This window comes from Equus przewalskii, chromosome 13 (genome assembly GCF_037783145.1).
Source record: "Equus przewalskii isolate Varuska chromosome 13, EquPr2, whole genome shotgun sequence".
Taxonomy (NCBI): Eukaryota; Metazoa; Chordata; class Mammalia; order Perissodactyla; family Equidae; genus Equus; species Equus przewalskii.
Genome location: NC_091843.1, coordinates 36035331 through 36056529, shown reverse-complemented (window position 1 = coordinate 36056529; position 21199 = coordinate 36035331). Strand labels below are relative to the sequence as shown.

Here is a 21199-nt window from a genome sequence, read left to right as displayed (position 1 = left end):
TGAAACACTCTCTCCCTTGGCCTCCAGGACACCACACTCCTACCTCTCTGGCTGCTGTTGCTGTTTCCTTCACTGGCTCTCTCTCCTCAGCCCACCCTTAAGAGGGGCCTTCCTCAGATTTCCGTCCTGGGTCTGCTGCCCTGTCTGTGCACCCTCCTCTCGCACACCTCATCCACCTTTCCACTGAGTTGTTATTAACCAGCTGTGGGCTGACGACTCTCACGTGGGTGCATCCAGCCCCACCTGTTGTCCTGAGTGCTGGACGTCTCCCCCAGGCACCACCTTCTTGGTCATGCCCCATACCCATTCCATCTCCATGTCCTGTGGATTCTGAAATCTCTCTCCTCCCCATCCCTTCCACCTCTCTCCTGCCAGCTACTGAAGCCCCCCAGTGGGTCTTCACTCAGCAGGTAGAGTGTTCCCAGTACACATCTGACCATCTCACTCACCCCCCCCTCCCTGCTTCAAGCCCTTCCAAATCAAGTCCCAACCCTTCCCTCGGCCCTCAGGCCCGGTTCCCTGCCTCGTTTCTTGCTGCCCCCGTTCCTGCTCTCCAGTTCTGGCTGCATGGCCCTGCTGGTAGCTTCTTGGACATGTTGTGTGGTTTCCTCTGTTGGGGACACTCTACACCATCCCACCTCCTACTCCCTTCACCTGCCTGGCTCTTACTTTCTAAGAGGCTACGAAGGTGTTGGCTAAGACATCAACTCCTCTAGGAAGTCTTCCTGACCCCCAGCCCAAGGTTGAACTGTCAGAGCCTGACTGACTAGCAGGGGGAGGCAGCTTAGGTGTGGGCAGGTCTGGATGGGGGGTCAGGGTTCCCTGGGGACCCACTGCCCACATACCCTGCATTATTTGCTGTGCCCTGATTCTGATGGACACTTCATGCTCTCCCGACAGCAACGAGTTCAGCAGGCTGGTGGCCGGGGAGTACCTCAGCTTCTTTGACTTCTCAGGCCTAACTCTGGACCGAGCACTCAGGTCAGTGGGGTTGGGATGGGACAGTGCCCACAGGGGGTACAGGTGGTGCATCTAGGTTCTTATGCTTGTTCTATCATACACTTACTGTGCAACCGTGGGCAAGTCTCTTGACCCCTCTGGGGAGGCTATGGGGAAGGCGTCATCAGGGCAGCAGCAATCCAGTGACTCAATGAGTCCCGGCTTTGTGGTAGGCGCTGATATGAAGGTGGAATGCGGTCGTGACTCTTTAGGAGAGGAAAGGGGCAAAGGGCTTGCCTGTACTGAGCACTTCCTATCTGTAGGATGGTATAGGTCTTTACACACCCTGCTGACTTCATCCTCACAACACCCCTGTGAGGTAGGTGTTATCATTCCCATTTACCAATGAAGAAACTGTAGTCCAGAGAGGTAAAGCGACTTCCCCACAGCCTTGAGGGAGGAGATGGTAAAAGGGGGATTTGATCTCAGGTCCTACTGGTGTCTGGACCCAGAGAGTAGCCCTTGGGAGGGCCAGGCCTGCACCTGGCCCCAGGGAGCGCTGGGGGTGGAATGGAGGATGCAGCCCAGTGTATAGCAGATGCTGGTGGCAGGGCCAGCAGGGAGACGTCAGGCCAGATCCCCAGCGGGAAGGGACAACAGGCTCTGAGCCAAGGGGTGGGTGGTCCACGTATGTGACGTCTTCTTGCCATGCTCCATGTGTCGCTTACACTTAAAAAAATATATTTCCCATTCTTTTTTCTCTGCTTCAGTTGGGAGATCTTTCCAGTTCACTTACCCTTTTGTTGTATCTAGTGCGTCGTTAAACCCATTTATTGAGTTTTTACTCTCTATTGTTATATTTTTCAGTTCTAGAGTTTTCATTTTATTAAAAATTTGTTTTTATAGATTCTAATTTTCTGTGGGGATTCTTCATCTTTTCACTTATTTTCTCCATCTTCCCCTCCCTTTTCTTGAATGTATTGGTCATAGTTATTTGAAAGTCCTTATCTGCTCACCCCAGTATCTGCCTCATGTAAACCATCTCTATCTGTTTCTATTGTCTCTTTTCATTCCTCTTGGTTTTCTATCATATATTTGGTCTCTCTGCATGCTTAGTAATTTTTAATTTTTATTTATTTATTTGTTTATTTATTTGCTGAGGAAGATTAGCCCTTAGCTAACATCTGTGCCAATCTTCCTCCACTTTATATGTGGGTCACCACCACAGCATGGCTGATGAGTGGTGTAGGTCCAGGCCCAAGATCTGAACCTGCGAACCTGGGCTGCCAAAGCAGAGTGTGTTGAACTTAACTACTACACCACCAGCTGGTCCCTGTAATTTTTTAATTGGATGCTGTACCTTTTGTGTAGAATTATAGTGGTTCTAGATTATTACATGTTCCTCCAGAGAGGGTCTACCCTGTCCTCTGCTGGGCACTTAGGGGCGCAGGGGTGCTCAGTCCTAATCCAACCAGGGCTGAGCTGAGGAGAGGCTGCACTGAAGTTTGGGAAGGCTCAGGGCCCACCCCCTCATGGGGTGGGGGCCTGCAGGGCTTCCCACTGGGAGCCTGGTGGTTCACTGGGGCCTCTCCCTTTGGTAGTTTTATCTCTTCAATGCGGCAAGACTCTCAAAAAAAGCCAAATGCCCCTACTTCTCAGAGGCTTTCTGCTCAGCTTTTTAGCGTCCTGCCCTTCATATATTCAGAATTTGGCGAATATCTCAAAGGGAAATCTGTGTGTCTACAGCCCCTCAAGTGTCTGGGTTTGTCACTTGAGCAACGTGAAGCTGTCACAGGTTCTGTCTCTTGCCTGTGCCTGTAATTTGCAATGGCCCCGGGAAAAAGCAGCTGCAGATCGGCCCACCTTTCCTTAACTTTCTCCTCCAGAATCTTGGTGCTTTTGGTCTTTGTTGCATCTACAGTTTTCTGATAGCTTAAAAGAGATATATTCTGTCCGGGATTCTCATCATTCTCAGTGGAAGTGTTGGTCTGCTGCAGGCTACTGTATCCTGAGCTGAGTCTGAAGTTTGTGTTGGAGTGAAGAAGCTGTTCGGTGGGTCAGCTCATGATCAGAGGACCTTGTGTGCCAGCCCGATAGACTGAGGCTTCACTGCACAGGCACCACAGAAGCTGCTGGGTGTAAATCAGTGTTTGGGGAGGCAGTGCTGGCAGTAGGGTGCTGGTGGCCTTGGATCCAGAGGTGTGCAGACTTCCAAAGAGGGTCAGGTGGGAGAGGACAAGGCCTGAGGTTGGGCACTGGGGCTAGAGGAAGGGTGGGTGGGAGAGGTTGCACAGAAGATATAGTAGAGTGGCTGGTGGTGTCAAGATGCAGGGGAGAGAGTAGACAGTGGGGAGGCTGACCTTGGGGGCAGCCTGAGAGTTTGGTGGCGGCTGAGCTGGGTTGGGGCTTGGTGAAGACCCCCGGGCAAGAGGTGTTTGGGCTGGGGAGTAAAAGCTAGGATGGATGGCTCATAGCTGGACAGGCTAAAGTGGGGATGGGGGAAGGGTCTTAGAAAGTTCTAGTGGAGTGTGAGGAGAAGAGAGAGGGGCCAGAGCTCGTGGCCAGATGGGGGGAAGAGAACAGGGAGCAGGAAAGACAGATGGAGGAACAGTAGATGGCAGACAGAGGGTTTTGTACTGCACTTGATTGATTGGGATTGAATTACAGGGTGGTCTGCAGTTTTGGATGCCTTGAGAAGCCTCAGAGGGTAAGGGCTGACCAAGATGTGGCTCACAGGTCCCAGGGTGCCTTAGGAGCAGTATGAAAGAAGATAAAGCAAAGTGGGGTTACAGAAACCAGTGAACCATAGCAAAATTAGGAACAAACTGGCTTCATGAACCCAGGACAGGTAGAGGCCCAAAATGGCTCAGCTTGTAATTTCCCTTTTCAAGAAGGGGTATGCCCAGGCCCCAAGGTGAGGGACCCTGGCCCCATCTCCCAGCCCCTCTGGTTTGGGGATCAGCTGCCAGGGGCCCTGAGAGGCAGTAACCTTTGAAGTGGTCCTTAAGGGGGATTCAGAGCTGCCCCGCTGAGGAAGGAAGGGCCTTCCGGGCAGGGCCACCCTGCTCAGAGTCACGGAGGAGTGAACATGCCTGTCCTGTCCAGGGTGTGAAGATGGTGTGGGGAGGCAGCCGGTGGGTGTGAGGTTGGAGGAGCAGCAGGGAGGTGGTGTGGACAGCAAGGACCAGAAATGAGAAGCTTGGACGTTGCTCTGAGGGCTCTGGGGAGCCAGTGATGGGTTTTAAGCAGGGGCAAGTCTTGACTGCATGTGTGTTTAGAAAGAGCACTCAGCGTTGCAGGGAGGATGTGTTAGGGCCGTGCAGGGGGTGTACCTGTTAGGAGGCTGTTGCAGAGTTCCTGGGTGTATGATGAGGACAGAGGAGGAGGGATTGAGATCTAGGGTGAAGAACAAACCATCGAGACTTGGGGACAGCTCAGACTTGGGGTGAGAGAAGAGTGAGGGAGGCTAGGGTTGGGCCTGGGGCTCAGCTGGGGGCACATCAAGTGAGGAGTGGGAATGACTGAGGAAGAGCAGTCTTAGGGGCAGGCATCACCATCTGGGCCCAGGCATAGAGGAGGGAGCGAGAAGCAGGCATTTACCCCAAAGAAGAGCTGATGCTGGCACTGAGGTGCTCATCTGTGTTTTTTCTTCACAGTCTGTCCCCTGCCTACTTCCAAAAGGGCCCTGGAGGGCGATGAAGGCTGACACTCTAAAGTCTGCCAGGCCCCCTGGCCTCCACTCTCCAGAGGCTGTCCCAGGGACCAGAGTGCCTCCCTGGGCCCAGATGCTGGGGCACTGGAGCGTTGATCTCCTTGGGTAGATGTGTGTATGTGTGGTGGGTGCCTCCTACCCTGGGTGAGGACCCAGACTGACTCATGGGCTCTGGGAGGCCCTCAGTATCCTTGAATTGTCCTCCAGAACCTTCCTGAAGGCCTTCCCGCTGATGGGGGAGACACAGGAGCGCGAGCGTGTTCTTACGCACTTCTCCCGCCGGTACTGCCAGTGCAACCCTGATGACAGCACCTCAGAAGGTATGGCCACTTGCCCTACTCTGCCTGACCCCCGCCTCCCAGCCTGGCCCTGGCTTCATCCTGCCCCTGGTCCACCTGCCCCAGTGTCCTGCTCAATAAACATTGAGTGAATGAACTATGGCATATGTAAAGGGGTCTGCCTGCTGAGCAAGAGACCCCCCCAAATGTCTTACCCATTGTTGTTCCCTGTGCCTGAGAGTCCTCCATCCTAGATTCAGACCTTTGGGTCTTCATCCTCCTTAGTCCCCTGTCTCACTGCTGATTCTTGGTGTGGTGGGAGTCCTGGCCTGGAGGTCTGGGTCAGGGCCCTCTTAGGGCAGTGACCTATGAATGGACCTGAGTCCCAGGAACTGGGGGATGAGGCTAGTTATTGGAGGAGACACAGGTTATGGCAGAGACATGGCCCAGGACCCAGAGAATTCTTGGGTCTTCTGAGGTTTGAGGTGAGTTTGGCCCTAGGAAGCAAGTGTCTGGGCTAGAACAGACCCAGGGTGATCAGGTCTCCTCTGAGGGAGGGGTTGGCCCTGACCCCTGGCAGGCAAGTGAGTCCAGTGCTGCAGTGGGACAAGGAGTGTCACAGGCCTTGGGCCCTGAGGTGCATTCAGCAGCTGGCTGGCCTCTTCCTGTCTCAAAGCCTCTGAGCTGGCTCTGTCAGGAGATAGGTGGGTGGCTGGGACTGGGAATGAGTGGGTCCTCACACTGAAGATGCCACCATCTCTGATTTAGACGGAATCCACACCCTCACCTGTGCGCTGATGCTGCTCAACACGGACCTGCACGGACACGTGAGTTGGGGAGGCAGGGAGGGGGAGTGTCCTCTCACCGACCTGCCCCGAGTTGCCCAGGGGCTGGCTTTCTCCAGCCTCCTGCCTGAGGCCTCTTGCTCAGTGGCCATGCTTCTTTTAGCAGGCTTGGGAGTTGGGCAGCTTGGCTTCCAGACTTGGCCCTTCCTTGGTTTATCCACTTGAGACCTGCCCGTGTCCCCACCCAAAAGGGGCAGTGAGAAGAGCTGAGGCACGTGGAATTTTAGGATGTGCTCAATACGATGGGCAGCCCTAGCTGTGTCCATGCCAGACTTTGCTAAAAGATTGTGTGCTCTTCCTACCTCTTGTCCCACAAACCCAAATGTAGCCCCATTTGTGTGCCACACTCCAGGCAGCTCCTACCAGTCAAATGGTAGGTTCCCTCAAGAGGCATTCTCATCACCCCCACCACTCACCAGGCAAACAGAGAAGGGACAAGTGGGTGCCCTGGGCTGTGAGGCTGTGTCTGGCCCAGGCCCTGGGCTGTCTCAGTGCTGCTTGGGACTTAATAACTCCTTCTTCTTTCCTCTATCTGCTCCGGGGACCCCCTCTTTGGGCTCTCTTGCCCTCCCTCAGGTGGTAAGTGTAGCTGGTGTTGTGCATGCCTGGTGAGCCTAGACCCCCCATCTCCATGTCCTCCTTCTGTGTCCCCCATCACCCCATCTGGCTCCACCAATCACTGCCCCATCATTGCTCACCCAGGGGTGGTCAGAGCCCCGTGCTGGGTTGGGGATATTTCAGTTACTCATGGGGACAACAGGCCAGCCTGTCTATTTCTGGAGTTAACTAGGAAAGTCCAGGGCATGTAGGATGGAATAAAAAGCTGGGATGAACCCGACTTCAGACTTGCCTCTGTGTGATAGCTCTGTGGCCCTGGCCAAGACACTTGCCCTCTCTGGGTCTCAGGTTCTGCATGTGTGAGGTGGGAATAATGATTTCTGCCAGTGTCCTGGGGAGGACTGAGAGAGGTAGTATACACAAGACCAAGTATTAGAGTCTGGCTCCTAGTAAGGATTTTACTATGAATTAGATTATTACGTAAGAATAACAATAGTATTCACTACTAATATTAAAATTTAAATGATGGAGAGCCCAAAGGCCCAGCCTGCAGATTCCTGCAGGGTCAAGAATGACAAGGCCACAGTCTGATGGCAGCCTGGGTGGGCGTGGGCACATTGGGGCACCTAGCCTGGGGAGGGTGAGAGCTTTGGTGACCTTGGCAGGAAGAGTAGTTGTGGGACAACTCCAGTTATGTCCACCTGGGCCAGTGGCCTGACTGTGGATGGGAGAGAAGACATGCATATTCCACGGGCATGTCACCAGAGCTAACGCCCATTAACTGGCTAATGTTCCCCCAAGACGGCTCACTCTGTTTGTTTATGGAGAGCAGGTGTTGCTGGCGTATCTTGAGAGGAGCACTAAACACACCTCTCCTCTCCCCAGCCCCACCCTTGGCCAGGCCCGAGGGCAGTCTCAGGACCCAGTCGCTGATATGCCAAGCCCTGGCTGCCTCTCCCCGTGGCTAAGAACTGCCAGCGAGGGCAGCTGCCACTATCCAGTGAACCCTCAGGTGGAGAATACCCTCCAGCTTGGTGGGCCTGCGCTGCCCGTGGCCCCACATTAATGTCCACAGCTGAAGAGAAACATCAGCACCTTCACAGATTAGAAGTGGGTGGGGCAGCATAGTTCCTATTTGCGGCCAAGAGACATTGAGGACCCTGACTTTCTCTCTGGAGGCAGTATTGCTCGATGCTCGGGAGCAAGGGTTCTGGGTGGGAGCCCTCTCTATTTCTCCACATGACAGCTGTGTGGCCTGGGGGGAGTTATTTATCTCACTGAGCCTCAGTTTCTCCCGGTGTAAAGTCCCTGTGGGGGCTTCAGGAGACAGCACTGATAAAGCACTTGGCCCAGCGCCTGGTTGTTGCAGTTCCTGTGAGCTCTTCAAAGGACCCATGGGAAATGGAATTCTTTTCTGCTGGGAGACGGAAGCTGTGGGCACAGGTTAGAGTGTCAAGGGCAGGCTGGGAGGCCCGATTGACCCAAGTGGGGGAGGGACGGAGGAGCTGGGAACTTGGAGGCCCCCAATCATCCACCTCCTTCAGCTTTGGAATGATCTGGATTCATGTCTTTTTTTTTTTTCTTTTCTGAGTACATGTGTTTTTGCCTGGTTGTTGTTATATTTTAAATCAGATAACCTACCCAGTATGATTTCACTTCTTTGCAATTTGTCAAGTCTTGCTTTTCTGTCCAGAGAGAGATCAATTTTAGTAGATATTTCACGTGGACTTGAAAAGAAAGTGTATTCTGCAATTCTTGGTTGTAGTGTTCTGCATGCCAATAAGGTCGTCTTTTAATTGTGTTGGAAAAATCTTATATATCCTTAGCGATTTTTTTTTTAAGATTGGCACCTGAGCTAACAACTATTGCCAATCTTCTTTTCTTTTTCTGCTTTTTCCTCCCCAAATCCCCCCAGTATATAGTTGTATATTGTTTTTAGTTGTGGGTCCTTCTAGGTGTGGCATGTAGGATGCTGCCTCAGCATGGCTTGGTGAGTGGTGCCATGTCCTTGCCCAGGATCCGAACCCGCGAAACCCCGGGCTGCCGAAGTGGAGTGTGCGAACTTAACCACTCGGCCACGGGGCCGGCCCCTCATGATTTTTTAAATTATGTTAAAATACATGTCATAAAATTTACCATTTTAACCATTTTAAAGTGTGCAATTCAATGGAATTAAGTACTTCCACATGATGTGAAACCGTCATCACTTTTTAGTTCCAGAACTTTTCATCACCCCAAAAGGAAACCCTGTACCTATTAGCAGTCAATCCTCATTCTCTCCTCCCTCCAGCCCCTGGCAACCACTAATCTGCTTTCTGTCTCTATGGATTTGCCTATTCTGGATATTTCAAGTAAATGGAATCATACAGTGTGTAGTTTTGTGTCTGGCTTCTTTCATTTAGCATAAAGTTTTGAAGGTTCATCCATGTTGTAGCACGTATCAGTATTTCATTCCTTTTTATGGCTGAATAATATTCCATTGCATGGATATACCACAGTTTGTCCATTCATCTGTTGATGGATATTTGAATTGTTTCCACCTTTTGGTTATTGTAAATAGTGCTGCTAGGAACATTTGTGTGCAGGTTTTTATTTGAACACCTGCTTTCAATTCCTAGGAGTACACTAGCTGGGTCTTGTGGTAATTCTATGTTTAACTTTTTGAGGAACTGTGAAACTGTTTTCTGTAGTGGCTGAACTGTTTTAAATTCCAACCAGCAATGTATGAGGGTTCCAGTTTCTCCATATCCTTGCCAACACTTATTTTCCTTTTTTTTTTTTTTTTTGTAAATTATAGCCTTCCTAGTGGGTAGGTTTTGGTTTTTATTTGCATTTCCCTAATGACTAATGATGTTGGACATCTTTTCATGTGCTTGTTGGCCATCTGTATATCTTCTCAGGGGAAATGTCTATGCAAATTCTTGCCCCCCCTTGTTTTGATTTTTAAAAATTTATTTAAAAAAATTATGGTAGGGGGCTGGCCCCGTGGCCAAGTGGTTAAGTTTGCGCACTCTGCTTTGGCAGCCCAGGGTTTCACCAGTTCGAACCCTGGCCGTGGACGTGGCACTGCTCATCAAGCCACACTGAAGTGGCATCCCACATGCCACAACAAGAAGGACCCACAACTAAAAATACACAACCATGTGCCAGGGGGCTTTGGGAGAAAAAGGAAAAATAAAACCTTAAAAAAATTATGGTAAAATACACATAAAATTTACCATCTTAACTATTTTTAAATGTATAGGTTAGTAGTGTTGTCTGTTCACACTGTTATGCAGCCAATCTCCAAAACTTTTTCACTTTCCCAAACTGAAACTCTATACCCATTAAACAACTCTGCATTTCCCCCTCCCCCCAGCCCCTGGCAACCACCATTCCATTTTCTGTCTCTGTGAATTTGACTGCTTTAGATACTTCTTATAAGTGGAATCATACAGAATTTGTGTTTTTGGGATTAGCTTGTGTCATTTAGCATATCTTTAAGGTTAATCCATGTTGTAGTATGTGTCAGAATTTCCTTCCTTTTTAGGGCTAAATAATATTCCATTGTATGTAAATCCCACACTTTGCTTCTATGTTCATCTGCTGATAGGATGCTTCTGCCTTTTAGCCATTGTGAGTAATGCTGCTGTGAACATGGTGTGCAAATATTTTTTCAAGACTCTGTTTTCAATTCTTTTGTGTGTCTATTTAGAAGTAGTATTGCTGAATCATATGGTAGTGTTATTTTTAACTTTTTGAAGAACAGCCATACTGTTTTCCATAGAGACTGCACTATCTTACATTCCCACTAGCAATGCACAAGGTTCCAATTTCTCCACATCCTCACCAACACTTTTGTTTTTTGATAGTAGTCATCCTAAAGGGTGTGAAGTGATATCTCATTGTGGTTTTGATTTGTATTTCCCTAATGATTAGTGATGTTGAGCATATTTTCATGTGCTTGTCGCCCATTTACATGTCTTCTTTGGAGAAGTGTCTATTCAAGTCTTTTGCCCATTTTTAATTGCATTTTTTGTCTTTTTGTTGTTGAGTTGTAAGAGTTCTTTATATTTTCTCGATACTAGACCCTTATCAGATATATAGTTTGCAATTTTTTCTCCATTCTGTACATTGTCTTTTCACTCTCTTGATAGTGTCTTTTGATACACAAAAGTTTTAAGTTTTGATGAAGTCCAATTTATCTATTTTTTCTTTTGTTGCTTGTGCTTTTGGTGTCTAAGAATCCATTGCCAAATTCAGGGTCATGAAGGTGTACCCCTATGTTTTCTTCTAAGAGTTTTATAGTTTTAGCTCCTATGTTTAGATCTTTGATCCATTTTGGTATATAGTGTGAGATAAATGTCCAACTTCATTCTTTTGCTTGTGGATAGCCTATTGTCCCAGCACCATTTGTTGAAGAGACCATTTTTCCTCCATTGAATGTTCTTAACACACTAGTCAAAAATCAATTGGCCATAGATGTATGGGTATATTTCTGGACTCTTAATTCTATTCCATTGATCTATATGTCTATTGTTATGCCATTGTCCCACTGTTTTAATTACTGTAGCTTTGGAGTAAGTTTTGAAATCAGGAAGGCTGAGTCTTCCAACTTTGTTATTCTTTTCCAAGTTTGTTTTGGCTCTTGGGATCCCCTGTGATTCCCTATGAATTTGAGGATAAGCTTTTACCTTTCTGCAAAAAACGGCCTTTGGGATTTTGATAGAGATTGCGTTGAACCTATGGGTCAGTTTGGGGAGTATTACCATCTTAACTGTATCAAGTCTTCCAATCCATGAACAAGGGATGTCTTTTTTTTTTTTTTAAAAGACTTTATTTTTCCTTTTTCTCCCCAAAGCCCCCTGGTACAAAGTTGTATATTTTTAGTTGTGGGTCCTTCTAGCTGTGGCATGTGGGACCCCGCCTCAGCATGGCCTGACAAGTGGTGCCATCTCTGTGCCCAGGAACCAAACCTGTGAAACCCTGGGCTGCTGCAGCAGAGTGCGCCAACTCAACCACTCTGCCACGGGGCCGGCCCCTTAAAGATTTTATTTTTCCTTCTTCTCCCCAAAGCCCCTGGTACACAGTTGCATATTTTTTAGTTGTGGATCCTTCTAGTTGTGGCATGTGGGATGCTGCCTCAGCATGACTTGATGAGCGGTGCCATGTCCGCGCCCAGGATCTGAACCTGCGAAACCCTGGGCCGATGAAGCAGAGCACGCAAACTTAACCACTCGGCCGTGGGGTTGGCCTCCAGGGATGTCTTTCTATTTATTTAGGTATTTAATTTCTTTCAGGAATCTTTTATAGTTTTCAGTATACAAGTCTTTCACTTATTTGGTTAAATTTATTCCTAAGTATTTTAATCTTTTTGATGCTATTGCAATTGGAATTGTTTTCTTAAATTCATTTTATGATTGTTCATTACTAACACATAGAAATACAATTGATTTTTGTATGTTGTATGTTGATCTTGTATTCTTCAACTTTGTTGAATTTGTTTATTAGCTCTAATAGTTGTTTTGTAGTTTCTTTAGGATTTTCTCTATATAAGATCATGTCATCTGGGAATAGAGATAGATTTGCATCTTCCTTTCTAATTTGGATGGCTTTTAATTATTTTTCTTGCCTAATTGCTCTGGCTAGAACTTCCAGTACAATGTTGAATAGAAATTGGAAAGTGGCTATCCTTGCCTTGTTCCTAATCTTAGGGGAAAAGCTTTCTGTCTTTCACCATTGAGTAGGAGGATAGTTGTGGGTTTTTCATAAAAGCCCCTTATCATGTTGAGGAAGTTCCCTTCTATTCCTAGTTTGTTGAGTGTTTTTACTATGAAAAGGTGTTGGATTTTGTCAAACGCTTTTTCTGCAGTTGAGATGATCATGTGGTTCCCCCCCTTCATTCTGTTAATATGATGTATTGATTTATAGATTTTTGTATGTTGAACCACCCTTGCATTACTGGGCTATATTCCACTTGGTCATGGTTTATAACCCTTTAATATGCTGCTGGATTCTGTCTGCTTGTATTTTGTTGAGGATTTTTGCATTTATATTCATAAAGGCTATTGTTCTGTAGTTTTCTTGTGATGTCTTTGTCAAGTTTTGGTATCAGGGAAATGCTGGGCTTCTAGAATGAGTTAGGAAGTATTCCCTCTGCTTCATTTTTTCTGGAAGAGTTTGAGAAGTATTGGTGTTAATTTTTCTTTAAATGTTTGGTAAATTTCACTAGTGAAGCCACCTGGTCCTGGGCTTTGCTTTGTTGTGAGGTGTTTGATTATTAATTCAATCTCTTTCCTTGTTATAGGTCTATTCAGATTTCCTATTTCTTCTTGAGCCAGTTTTGGTAGTTTGTGTGTTTCTAGGAATTTGTCCATTTCCTCTAGGTCATCTAATCTGTTGGCATTAGTTAATTGTTGTTAACTAATTAATTGTTTAGTATTCTTGTTCTTCCTGTTACTGAGAGAGCAGTGTTAAAATACCTAACCAAGTTGTAAATATGTCTTTCTCCTTTTGGTTCTATCAATTTTTGTCTTTTATCTTTTGAGACTATGTTATTAGGTGCATACGAATTTAGGATGCTTATATCTTTTGGTAGATTGACCCTTTTATCATTATTAAATGTCTCTCTTTATCTCTAGTAGTGCTTCTGGCCTTCAAGTCTATTTTGTCAGACTTTTTATCTCTTGTATCATATACTTGAAGAAAAAAATCAAGTCTCATAATCTTTGCCTTTTAATGTGACGATTTAATGAATTACTAATATATTTGAGTTTAGACATACCAGGTTACTTTTCTTTCTCTCTCTCTTTTTTTTTTTTTTGATTTTGGAGTTGGTTCTTTGTATTCCTTGATCACATGATCGAAATTTTTTTTTTTTTTGGTGAGGAAGGTTGGTCCTAAGCTAACATCTGTTGCCAATCTTTCTCTCTTTTTTTTTCTCCCTGAAGTCCCAGTACATAATTGCATATCTTAGTTGTAGGTCATTATAGTTCTTCTATGTGGGATGCCACCACAGCATGACTTGATGAGCAGTGAGTGGGGCTGCGCCTGGGACCGGAACTAGGGAATCCTGGGCCGCCAAAGTGGAGCACATGGACTCAGCCACAGCACCAGCCTGCTTGTTTTCTCTTTGACTCACATGTTCTATTGTCCTTTTTTTTTTTTTTTTTTAAAGATTTTATTTTTTCCTTTTTCTCCCCAAAGCCCCCCGGTACATAGTTGTGTATTCTTCGTTGTGGGTTCCTCTAGTTGTGGCATGTGGGACACTGCCTCAGCGTGGTCTGACGAGCAGTGCCATGTCCGCACCCAGGATTCGAACCGATGAAACACTGGGCCGCCTGCAGCGGAGCGCGCGAACTTAACCACTCTGCCACGGGGCCAGCCCCTCTATTGTCCTTTTTTGTCCTCCTTTCTCGCCTGCTTGTGGATTATTTAAGTATTTTTTGGGATTTCATTAGCTTGTTAGTTGTGCATTCTTTTAGAATTCTTTTTGTGGTTTGCAATATGCCTCCTTGACTTATCAAAGTGCTTTTACTGCTTCCTGGACAATGAAATTACCTTGAAACATTTTAACTCCATTTATTGTGCTCTAAACTTATATACTACTGTTATCATGTTTTTAACTATTATATCTCTCTATTTTATTCCTCAGAAAACTTTATTATTGCTTTACACAATCAATATTCATTTAAATTTAGCCACCCTTTTTGTTGCTCTTCATTCCTTTCTGCTTCTCCATGCTTCCCTCTGGGATGATTTTCCTTCTTTCTGAAGAACTCTCTTTAGTATTCCCTTTCTTTTTTTTCCCCTGAGAAAGATTTACCCTGAGCTAACATTTGTTGCCAATCTTTCTGTTTTTGCTGAGGAAGATTGTCCCTGAGCTAACGTCTGTGCCAGTCTTCCTCTATTTTGTATGTGGGACGCTGCCACAGCATGGCTACCAACAAGTGGTGTAGGTCCGCACCTGGGAACCGAACCTGAGCCGCTGAAGCGGACTGTGCCAAACTTAACCACTAGACCCTAGGGCTAGCCCCACTATTTCTTTTCTTAATTTCAACTTCTTTGTTGAAATATGACTGGGGTGTTTCCAAGGGCCCCTTGTCCTTGGTGGGTCCTGAGCTCCAATTTTTGTTCTCCAGTCCTATAAGACCACTCAGTGCTCAGGCTTTTGGCCACTACTTGTGAATTGACAGATGCTTCAAGGAGAAAAGCTGCTCCTTGTTGGGCTCACCTCTCCATACGTCCATTCTCTGCAGAATCTTTACTCATGAAGTCCTCACTGCTTGTATATTTCTCTAATGCCTCCACACAGATGTCTTATTAATATTTTGACCAGCAGTTGTTTCTGCTGGGGAGGTTCATCTGCAACAAGATAGTCTTCTGTTGCTAGGATTGGAAACCTTGCCTGGTTATTTTTTGATTTTGCACTCCTGACTGATGGCTGGGGAACATTCAGTGTGTGTGGAACTCAGACAAAATTGTCAACATTGCCCTCATACTCCTCTATTATGAATGCACATGTAAGTGGCTGTATATACATGTATACATACATACATATATGTACATGTAAAATATACACATAAACATATGAAACACACTATATCAAGACACACAAAGGATCTTTTCTCCTTAACCTTTTGGAAAAGGTGTGGAAAATTCTTGCTTGTCAGCGACTTATAAACTCTTATATCATTGTTTTCTGAATTATTTTCTGTGGTGTGTGAATGTGCCATGTGACGTTAATAGATTCTCTTCGCTAAAATAGTGCCAAGGTCAATAAATTTGGGAATCTGTACATGGAATCCTCTCCTTGGAGACTCTCAACACATGTAATCATGTTAAAGATTCTGAAGCGTGTAAATAAACTTATTTGATTATGAAATCCTTTTTAGGGGGAATACCTATTCCCATCTGTAGGTAAATCGTGGGAAACACAGCCTTATAGCAAACCTAAATTCACGAGTCCCACACCAGTAAGTATCTGGTGTTCAAGGGTCTTCGTCTTCACAAAGATGAAGTGCTATCCAGTGTTTCCTCAAATGTGGATACTGCAAGGACAGTCTGAAGGTATGCACATCAGGTGTTGGGTTTGGAGGGCTGGAGCCCCTTTGCTAACTCAGTGGTTAAAAAAAGAAGGCAGAACTTGGGGGTACACGCATTCCCAGCTTTTTGGGTCTCCTGGAGTAAAACCATCTGCTTGGGTTTCCTTGGTCCCAGCCCAGCTCAGCATGGGGTACCCATGTGTGTGGGTGGAAATTAATTTTTGATTCTCATAAGACCAAACTCTCCCTCACTTCACCTACCTCTTGGAGGTCTTGCTGCCCCTCTGTACAGGTGAGAGGGTGAGACAGTTGTGACGGAATACACAGAGCTTCTGCTCAGGAGCCAAGAGGCCTGGGTTCAAGTCCTGGTGCTGTGTGACCTTGGGAGAGTTAACCATGGAGTAGCGGGTGAGAGCATGGGCTTTGGTGTCAGACACACTCAGCCCTACCACTTCCTTGCTGTGTGATCATGGGCACATCACTTTACCTTCCTGCACCTCAGTTTCCTTACCTGTCAAATGGGGATGATGGTAACACCCACCTCACCTTCTCCTTGTTGTGAGAAGGAAACATGATAATGCATGTCCAGTACAAAATCTGGAACATAGCAGGCACCTGGCAAATGTCAACTATTACAATACTTCATCCAACCTGACTCCCTCATCTGGGTTTGAGGAGAACCCCAACCTCTCATGATGCTTGAGGATCAAATAGAATCTTGAATGTGAAAAAGAGTTTTTTAAACTCTTGGAGGCAAAGGGAAATCCAGGCAGTTTTTTTTCATTACTGCCCTTGATGCTGCCTCATCCCTTCTGGCTGGGCAGGGCAGGGTGTGGGGACCACACCAGCCTCCGTCCCTACTCTCAGGCAGAACCATTTCTCCATTACAGAACATTGGCAAGAAGATGTCCTGCCAGCAATTCATTGCCAACTTGGACCAGTTGAATGATGGCCAAGACTTTGCCAAAGACCTGCTGAAGGTATAACCTGCTAAGGGTCCCAATGTGCCCAGCTGTGCCAGGGGTGGGTGAAGAGGAGAGATGTCTCTGCCCCACTAAGTCCTGATATTCATATTTTTCATACTGGAGTCAGGGCCACCACGACTTTGGGACGGAGTTAGAGACCATCCAGCTCAACATTTGACTATAGTGTGGTCCTTGAGTTAGGGAGAAGGGTAGGCTTTGTGAGATTTGTTTTCAGCACTCCATTATCATCATTGCTGTCATGGTAATCATCAACACTGCCACAACTGCCACCGCTATCACCACCACCACCACCACCATACTCATCACCACAGGGAAAAGTCCACTCATTCCTCCAACATCACAGGCATTAAGGGAACATACTTTTTTTTTTGAGACTAAAGCCCAGGGTGGAACTCTGGTCCTTCAAGGCTGGTCAGTTCTTGGCCTTGGAGCAAGAGGAGCAGGTCTTTTGGGGTAGATGATAAGTTCAGTTTTAGATAGTGTGTTCGAAGGACCTGATGATACCAGGTGGGAAGTTGGATAGTGAATCTAGAGGTTAAAAAATAGAACATTGTCTCCATCACTCTTCTTATCATAATTATCTTTTCCCCGTCAAGAAGCACTTGTAAGTATATATTTGTAAGTGAGATCAAATAATCCAGTCCCACCACCCACCTATCCGCTTCTCCTGATCTTCTACCCATCTACCCATCCTCCCATCTACCCACCCACCAACTCAATCATTCACGTGCCCATACACCTACCCATTCACCCATCACCCACACATAGACTCCCTATACCCCTAAACACTCACCTGTACACATTCCACATCCATTCATCTATCCACCCACCTACTCATTTCCCCACCTATTCATATTCAATTCAATCTACCCACCAACCCACTCATATTCAAATCTATCCACCTAGTCATCTACCCAATCATCCACCCACACATCCCCCATTCATTCACCCATCCAACAAACATCTATGAATGAAACACCCACTTTGCCCTACTGGCTGAAAAGGTGCTCTCTCACTGAATCCGCATTGCTAGAAGTAGATGGAGATTTCTTTGATTCTTCATCTGACCTCTTCTCCCTCTTTACCCTTCTCCCAGACCCTTTACAACTCCATCAAGAATGAAAAGCTGGAATGGGCCATGTGAGTAGTGCCTATGGGCACAGGTATGGGGAGACTGAATCACTGGGAGAGGGAAGGGACGGTGGCTGGGGTTGTAGGGAAGTCACTCCTGCCCCTCTCCATGGTGCTGATCTCTCCCAACCCAGGGCCCTGGTGACCACTGTCCAACTGGCCAGCATCTGATGTTGAGTTCCCCTTTGGGCTCGCTTTCTATCTTGATAAAAAGTGTGCAGTGTTTACACTGCTGTGGAATAGATTGAATTGTGACTTTAGTTCCATGATGTCTACAACTGGTTTTCTGTGCTAGGGATATTGCCACTATTCTCAATGATAACTCCTTCCCCTTTGGGAGGTAGGTAGGCAGGAGGCATGGGTCCCCCTTTAACCCAAGAATATGACCATATTTAGGTGACAACTTTTCTTGGCAGTAGGGAGGGGTGACTTCTCCATAACTTCTTCCCCTGCAATGGCAGTGAGACCTGGAGGTGCCCAGCTATCTGGAAAGAGGTTTGGTGACCCTGCTGGTTGAGGAGACTGAGAGGCTCCTGGGGAAAGTGGCCACCCTGCCCTGCTGTGCTCTCCAGGGCAGCTTGGATCTTTGGGTCCTTGTAGAGGTCCCAAGCAGGGAATTTTAGGAACCCCAGCTGCATGGGGAAGAGATGGCATTCTTCTAGCAGGGCTCCAATGGGGAGCCTAGACTTTAGTGGCCTCATCTACTGGCTGCCCTCCCCCAGCATGTCCATGGGCCTCGGGTAGTAGCTTCAGTCTGGCCATTGGTTACTGCTCCCTGGGGCTGGGCTTTCAGGTTTGGAGAGAGGAGAAGGAAGACCAGGAAGGAGGCCTGGAGATAGTAACGTCTCCAACTTTGTGATCAAGGGTGAGGATTGGAGGTTGGAGGCCAAAAATCAAAGATCAGAGGTCAGGGGTCAGAATTGAAGACTGAGGGGAGGGGTCAGAGATCTGGATCTGTGATCTGGAATTGGAACCTCCTCATCTCTTCTCTTCACCTCTGACTGTCTCCAAGAGGGGTGGTGGGTGGGGAAAGGGCATGTTGATGTAGGTCTGAGGCCTTTTTGGAGGTGGTGCTCAGACCTAGTACTTTCCTAGTGATGAGGACGAACTGAGGAAATCACTGTCTGAGCTGGTGGATGACAAGTTTGGGACAGGCACAAAGAAGGTGACACGGATCGTGGATGGTGGCAACCCCTTCCTGGATGTCCCGCAGGCTCTGAGTGCCACTACCTATAAGCATGGTGTGCTGACCCGGAAGACTCACGCCGACATGGATGGCAAGAGGAGTGGGTGTCAGGCAGGGGAAGGGGTATGGGGAGGGATGCTATTCCAGAGGGGGTCTGCCCGCCTTGGCCACTCCTCCAGGGGTGCACACGCAGTAGACACGTGGGGGAACTAGGGGAGGGGATATTAGGGTGCTAGTTGCTGCCACACTACCCATGCCCCCCTCCCCAGCACCCCGTGGGAGGCGTGGCTGGAAAAAATTCTACGCGGTGCTCAAAGGGACCATCCTGTACCTGCAGAAGGTGAGAGACTGCCTCCGAGTCCTTACCCAGGAAGGGCCAGCTTGTTCCCCCATCCAGCCCCTACCTTGTGGTGCCCAGAGTGTCCTGGGTAAGACCTGGGGCTTAGGCAGATGCTGGGTCCTCCCCTATCAGGGGCCTGACTCAGGCTCACCCAGAGCTTTGGTGATTTCAGGGAGGGGTCTTTTAAGTGCCAGGGACTCAGAGGATACCCAGTGTGAGGCCTGTTCAGGTCCCTAAAACAGGGGGTGGGGAGGAGTGCCTGGAGTGACTTCTGCTGAGGTGGGCATGGCATCACACCGGCAGGAGCTGAAGAATGGAGGGAGACATAGGACAGAGATGGGGAGAGCAAGAGGGAGGGATGGTGGGAGTGGAGGAAGTGTGGGCCAGTAAGCCGGTGCCTGGCGATGACAGAGGCTTGCCCACCCCTCACCCCGCCTGTCCAGGATGAGTACAGGCCTGACAAAGCTCTGTCCGAGGGTGACTTGAAGAATGCCATTCGTGTGCACCATGCTCTGGCCACCAGGGCCTCTGACTACAGCAAGAAGTCCAACGTGCTCAAGCTGAAGACGGCCGACTGGAGGGTCTTCCTGTTCCAGGCACCGTAAGTAGGGGTGGTAGCCCCCTCACTCCCACCCTGGGCTCAGGGCCTGCAGCATGGAGCCTGCTTCATACCCTCTCCTCACTGTCCTCAGGAGAGGCGCTCTTGGCTTCCCCTGAGCATCAGCCACAAGAACAAGTGTATCTGCTTGGCACAAACCAACAGCTGGGGTCCCCTGTAGCACTGGTTCTCCATGTGGTCCCCTTAGTGACTCCTGGAAACTTGCTAGAAATGCCATTTCTCTGGGCCCACCTTAGACCTACTGAATCAGAAACTCTGGGGATGGGCCAGCAATTGTGTTTTAACAAGCCCTCCAGGTAATTCTGATGCACCCTGAAGTTCCTAAATATGGGGCAGATGGAATCTTTATGAATCATCCTTCACTTTAAGGGGGGGAGGGGTGGGAAAGACTCACCCTACGGTTTCCCTGTAAGGCCTTCTGTCACTCCCCTGCACCCCATCCTTCTGTGACTTGGGATTGGAGTTTCGTGTGTCAGATGAGCTTAAAGGGAGGGAGGCTAGTAGGTGAGCACTCAGGACGGGACTGTGTGTGCCAGGCGAGGTAGCGGGACAGGGACAGGAGGCCAAGTGGGGATGGCCAGTTGTCCACTGCCTCTAAAGATCCCCTGGGTCCTAGGCTGACTCTAGGATCTGTTAGTTCCAGGGCCATTAGCTCTGGACCTAGGCCGTGAAAATCTAAGTCTCACCTGAGAGCTGGGACGGAAGGGGAGCTCCCTGCGCAGATGTGGCCAGCCCATTCAGCCCCAACCCTGCCATTCTCCCTCACTCCTTAGCCCACTTATGTGAAGGTATTCATGCCATTTCTGTGCCTGGCTAGTGCTGGGTACTGGGTACTGCATGCTGGGTGGGGGATAGAGAGTCCTATTATGAGAAGCTGGTGCCCTCTGACCTCTCCTCCTGTCACCAGGAGCAAGGAAGAAATGCTATCCTGGATCCTTAGGATCAACCTGGTGGCTGCCATCTTCTCGGCCCCAGCCTTCCCAGCTGCTGTCAGCTCCATGAAGAAGTTCTGTCGGCCCCTGCTGCCCTCTTGTACCACTCGCCTCTGCCAGGTACAAGCTCCTAGGGTCATGATACCACCTCCCCAGGCTATGTCCCTCATGCCAGGCCCCCTTTCAAAAGCCCCCACCTCATCTCCTATAAGTGCCTGGTCCTGGGCTAAGAGACAAGGCGAAGGGGCAGATACTCTCTTCCATCCCCACCACACCCCACCCCATTTACAGATGGGAAGACTGAGCCCACGCACCACACGGAGGCCTGGCTGTTCTGTGCTGGGTGACATGGGTGTGCTTCTCTGCCAATGTTGGTGTATCCTGTGGATGTGATTGTGGGTTTGTGGGCATCGTATGTGTCTGGGTATGAATACGAGAGAATGTGTGTGTCAGAGGGAGCTAGGGACAGGTGAGACTTGGCTGACCCTTCATCTAGTGCTCTTTTGCTGTTCTCACCTACTCTTAAGTGTTTTATTTGTAATCCTAAAAAAACCCCAACTCATTCATACTCCAGTTTTTCAGGGTTTTTTGGAGAGGAAAGGATGGACCACTACTTGAGAGGTAGAGGGCAGGGGAAGCTCCATACTTCC

General features: G+C 48.0%; 1 protein-coding gene across 29 annotated transcripts in view; it reads left to right on the top strand.

The window, feature by feature from the left end:
- PSD2 (pleckstrin and Sec7 domain containing 2) overlaps positions 1-21199 on the top strand; it is a 53134-nt gene that overhangs the window by 26071 nt on the left and 5864 nt on the right. For 17 of the 29 annotated variants that reach the window (XM_070570676.1, XM_070570672.1, XM_070570671.1 and 14 more), the window contains 9 exons: positions 901-981; positions 4859-4971; positions 5698-5756; positions 16246-16335; positions 17438-17481; positions 18568-18758; positions 18928-18998; positions 19442-19599; positions 20525-20669. In XM_070570676.1, the coding sequence (XP_070426777.1) occupies positions 901-981; positions 4859-4971; positions 5698-5756; positions 16246-16335; positions 17438-17481; positions 18568-18758; positions 18928-18998; positions 19442-19599; positions 20525-20669 (952 nt within the window). Of the gene's footprint in view, positions 1-900; positions 982-4858; positions 4972-5697; positions 5761-16245; positions 16336-17437; positions 17482-18567; positions 18759-18927; positions 18999-19441; positions 19600-20524; positions 20670-21199 lie in introns of all 29 variants that reach the window. The other 12 variants (XM_070570661.1, XM_070570662.1, XM_070570666.1 and 9 more) reach the window with 3 other exon arrangements.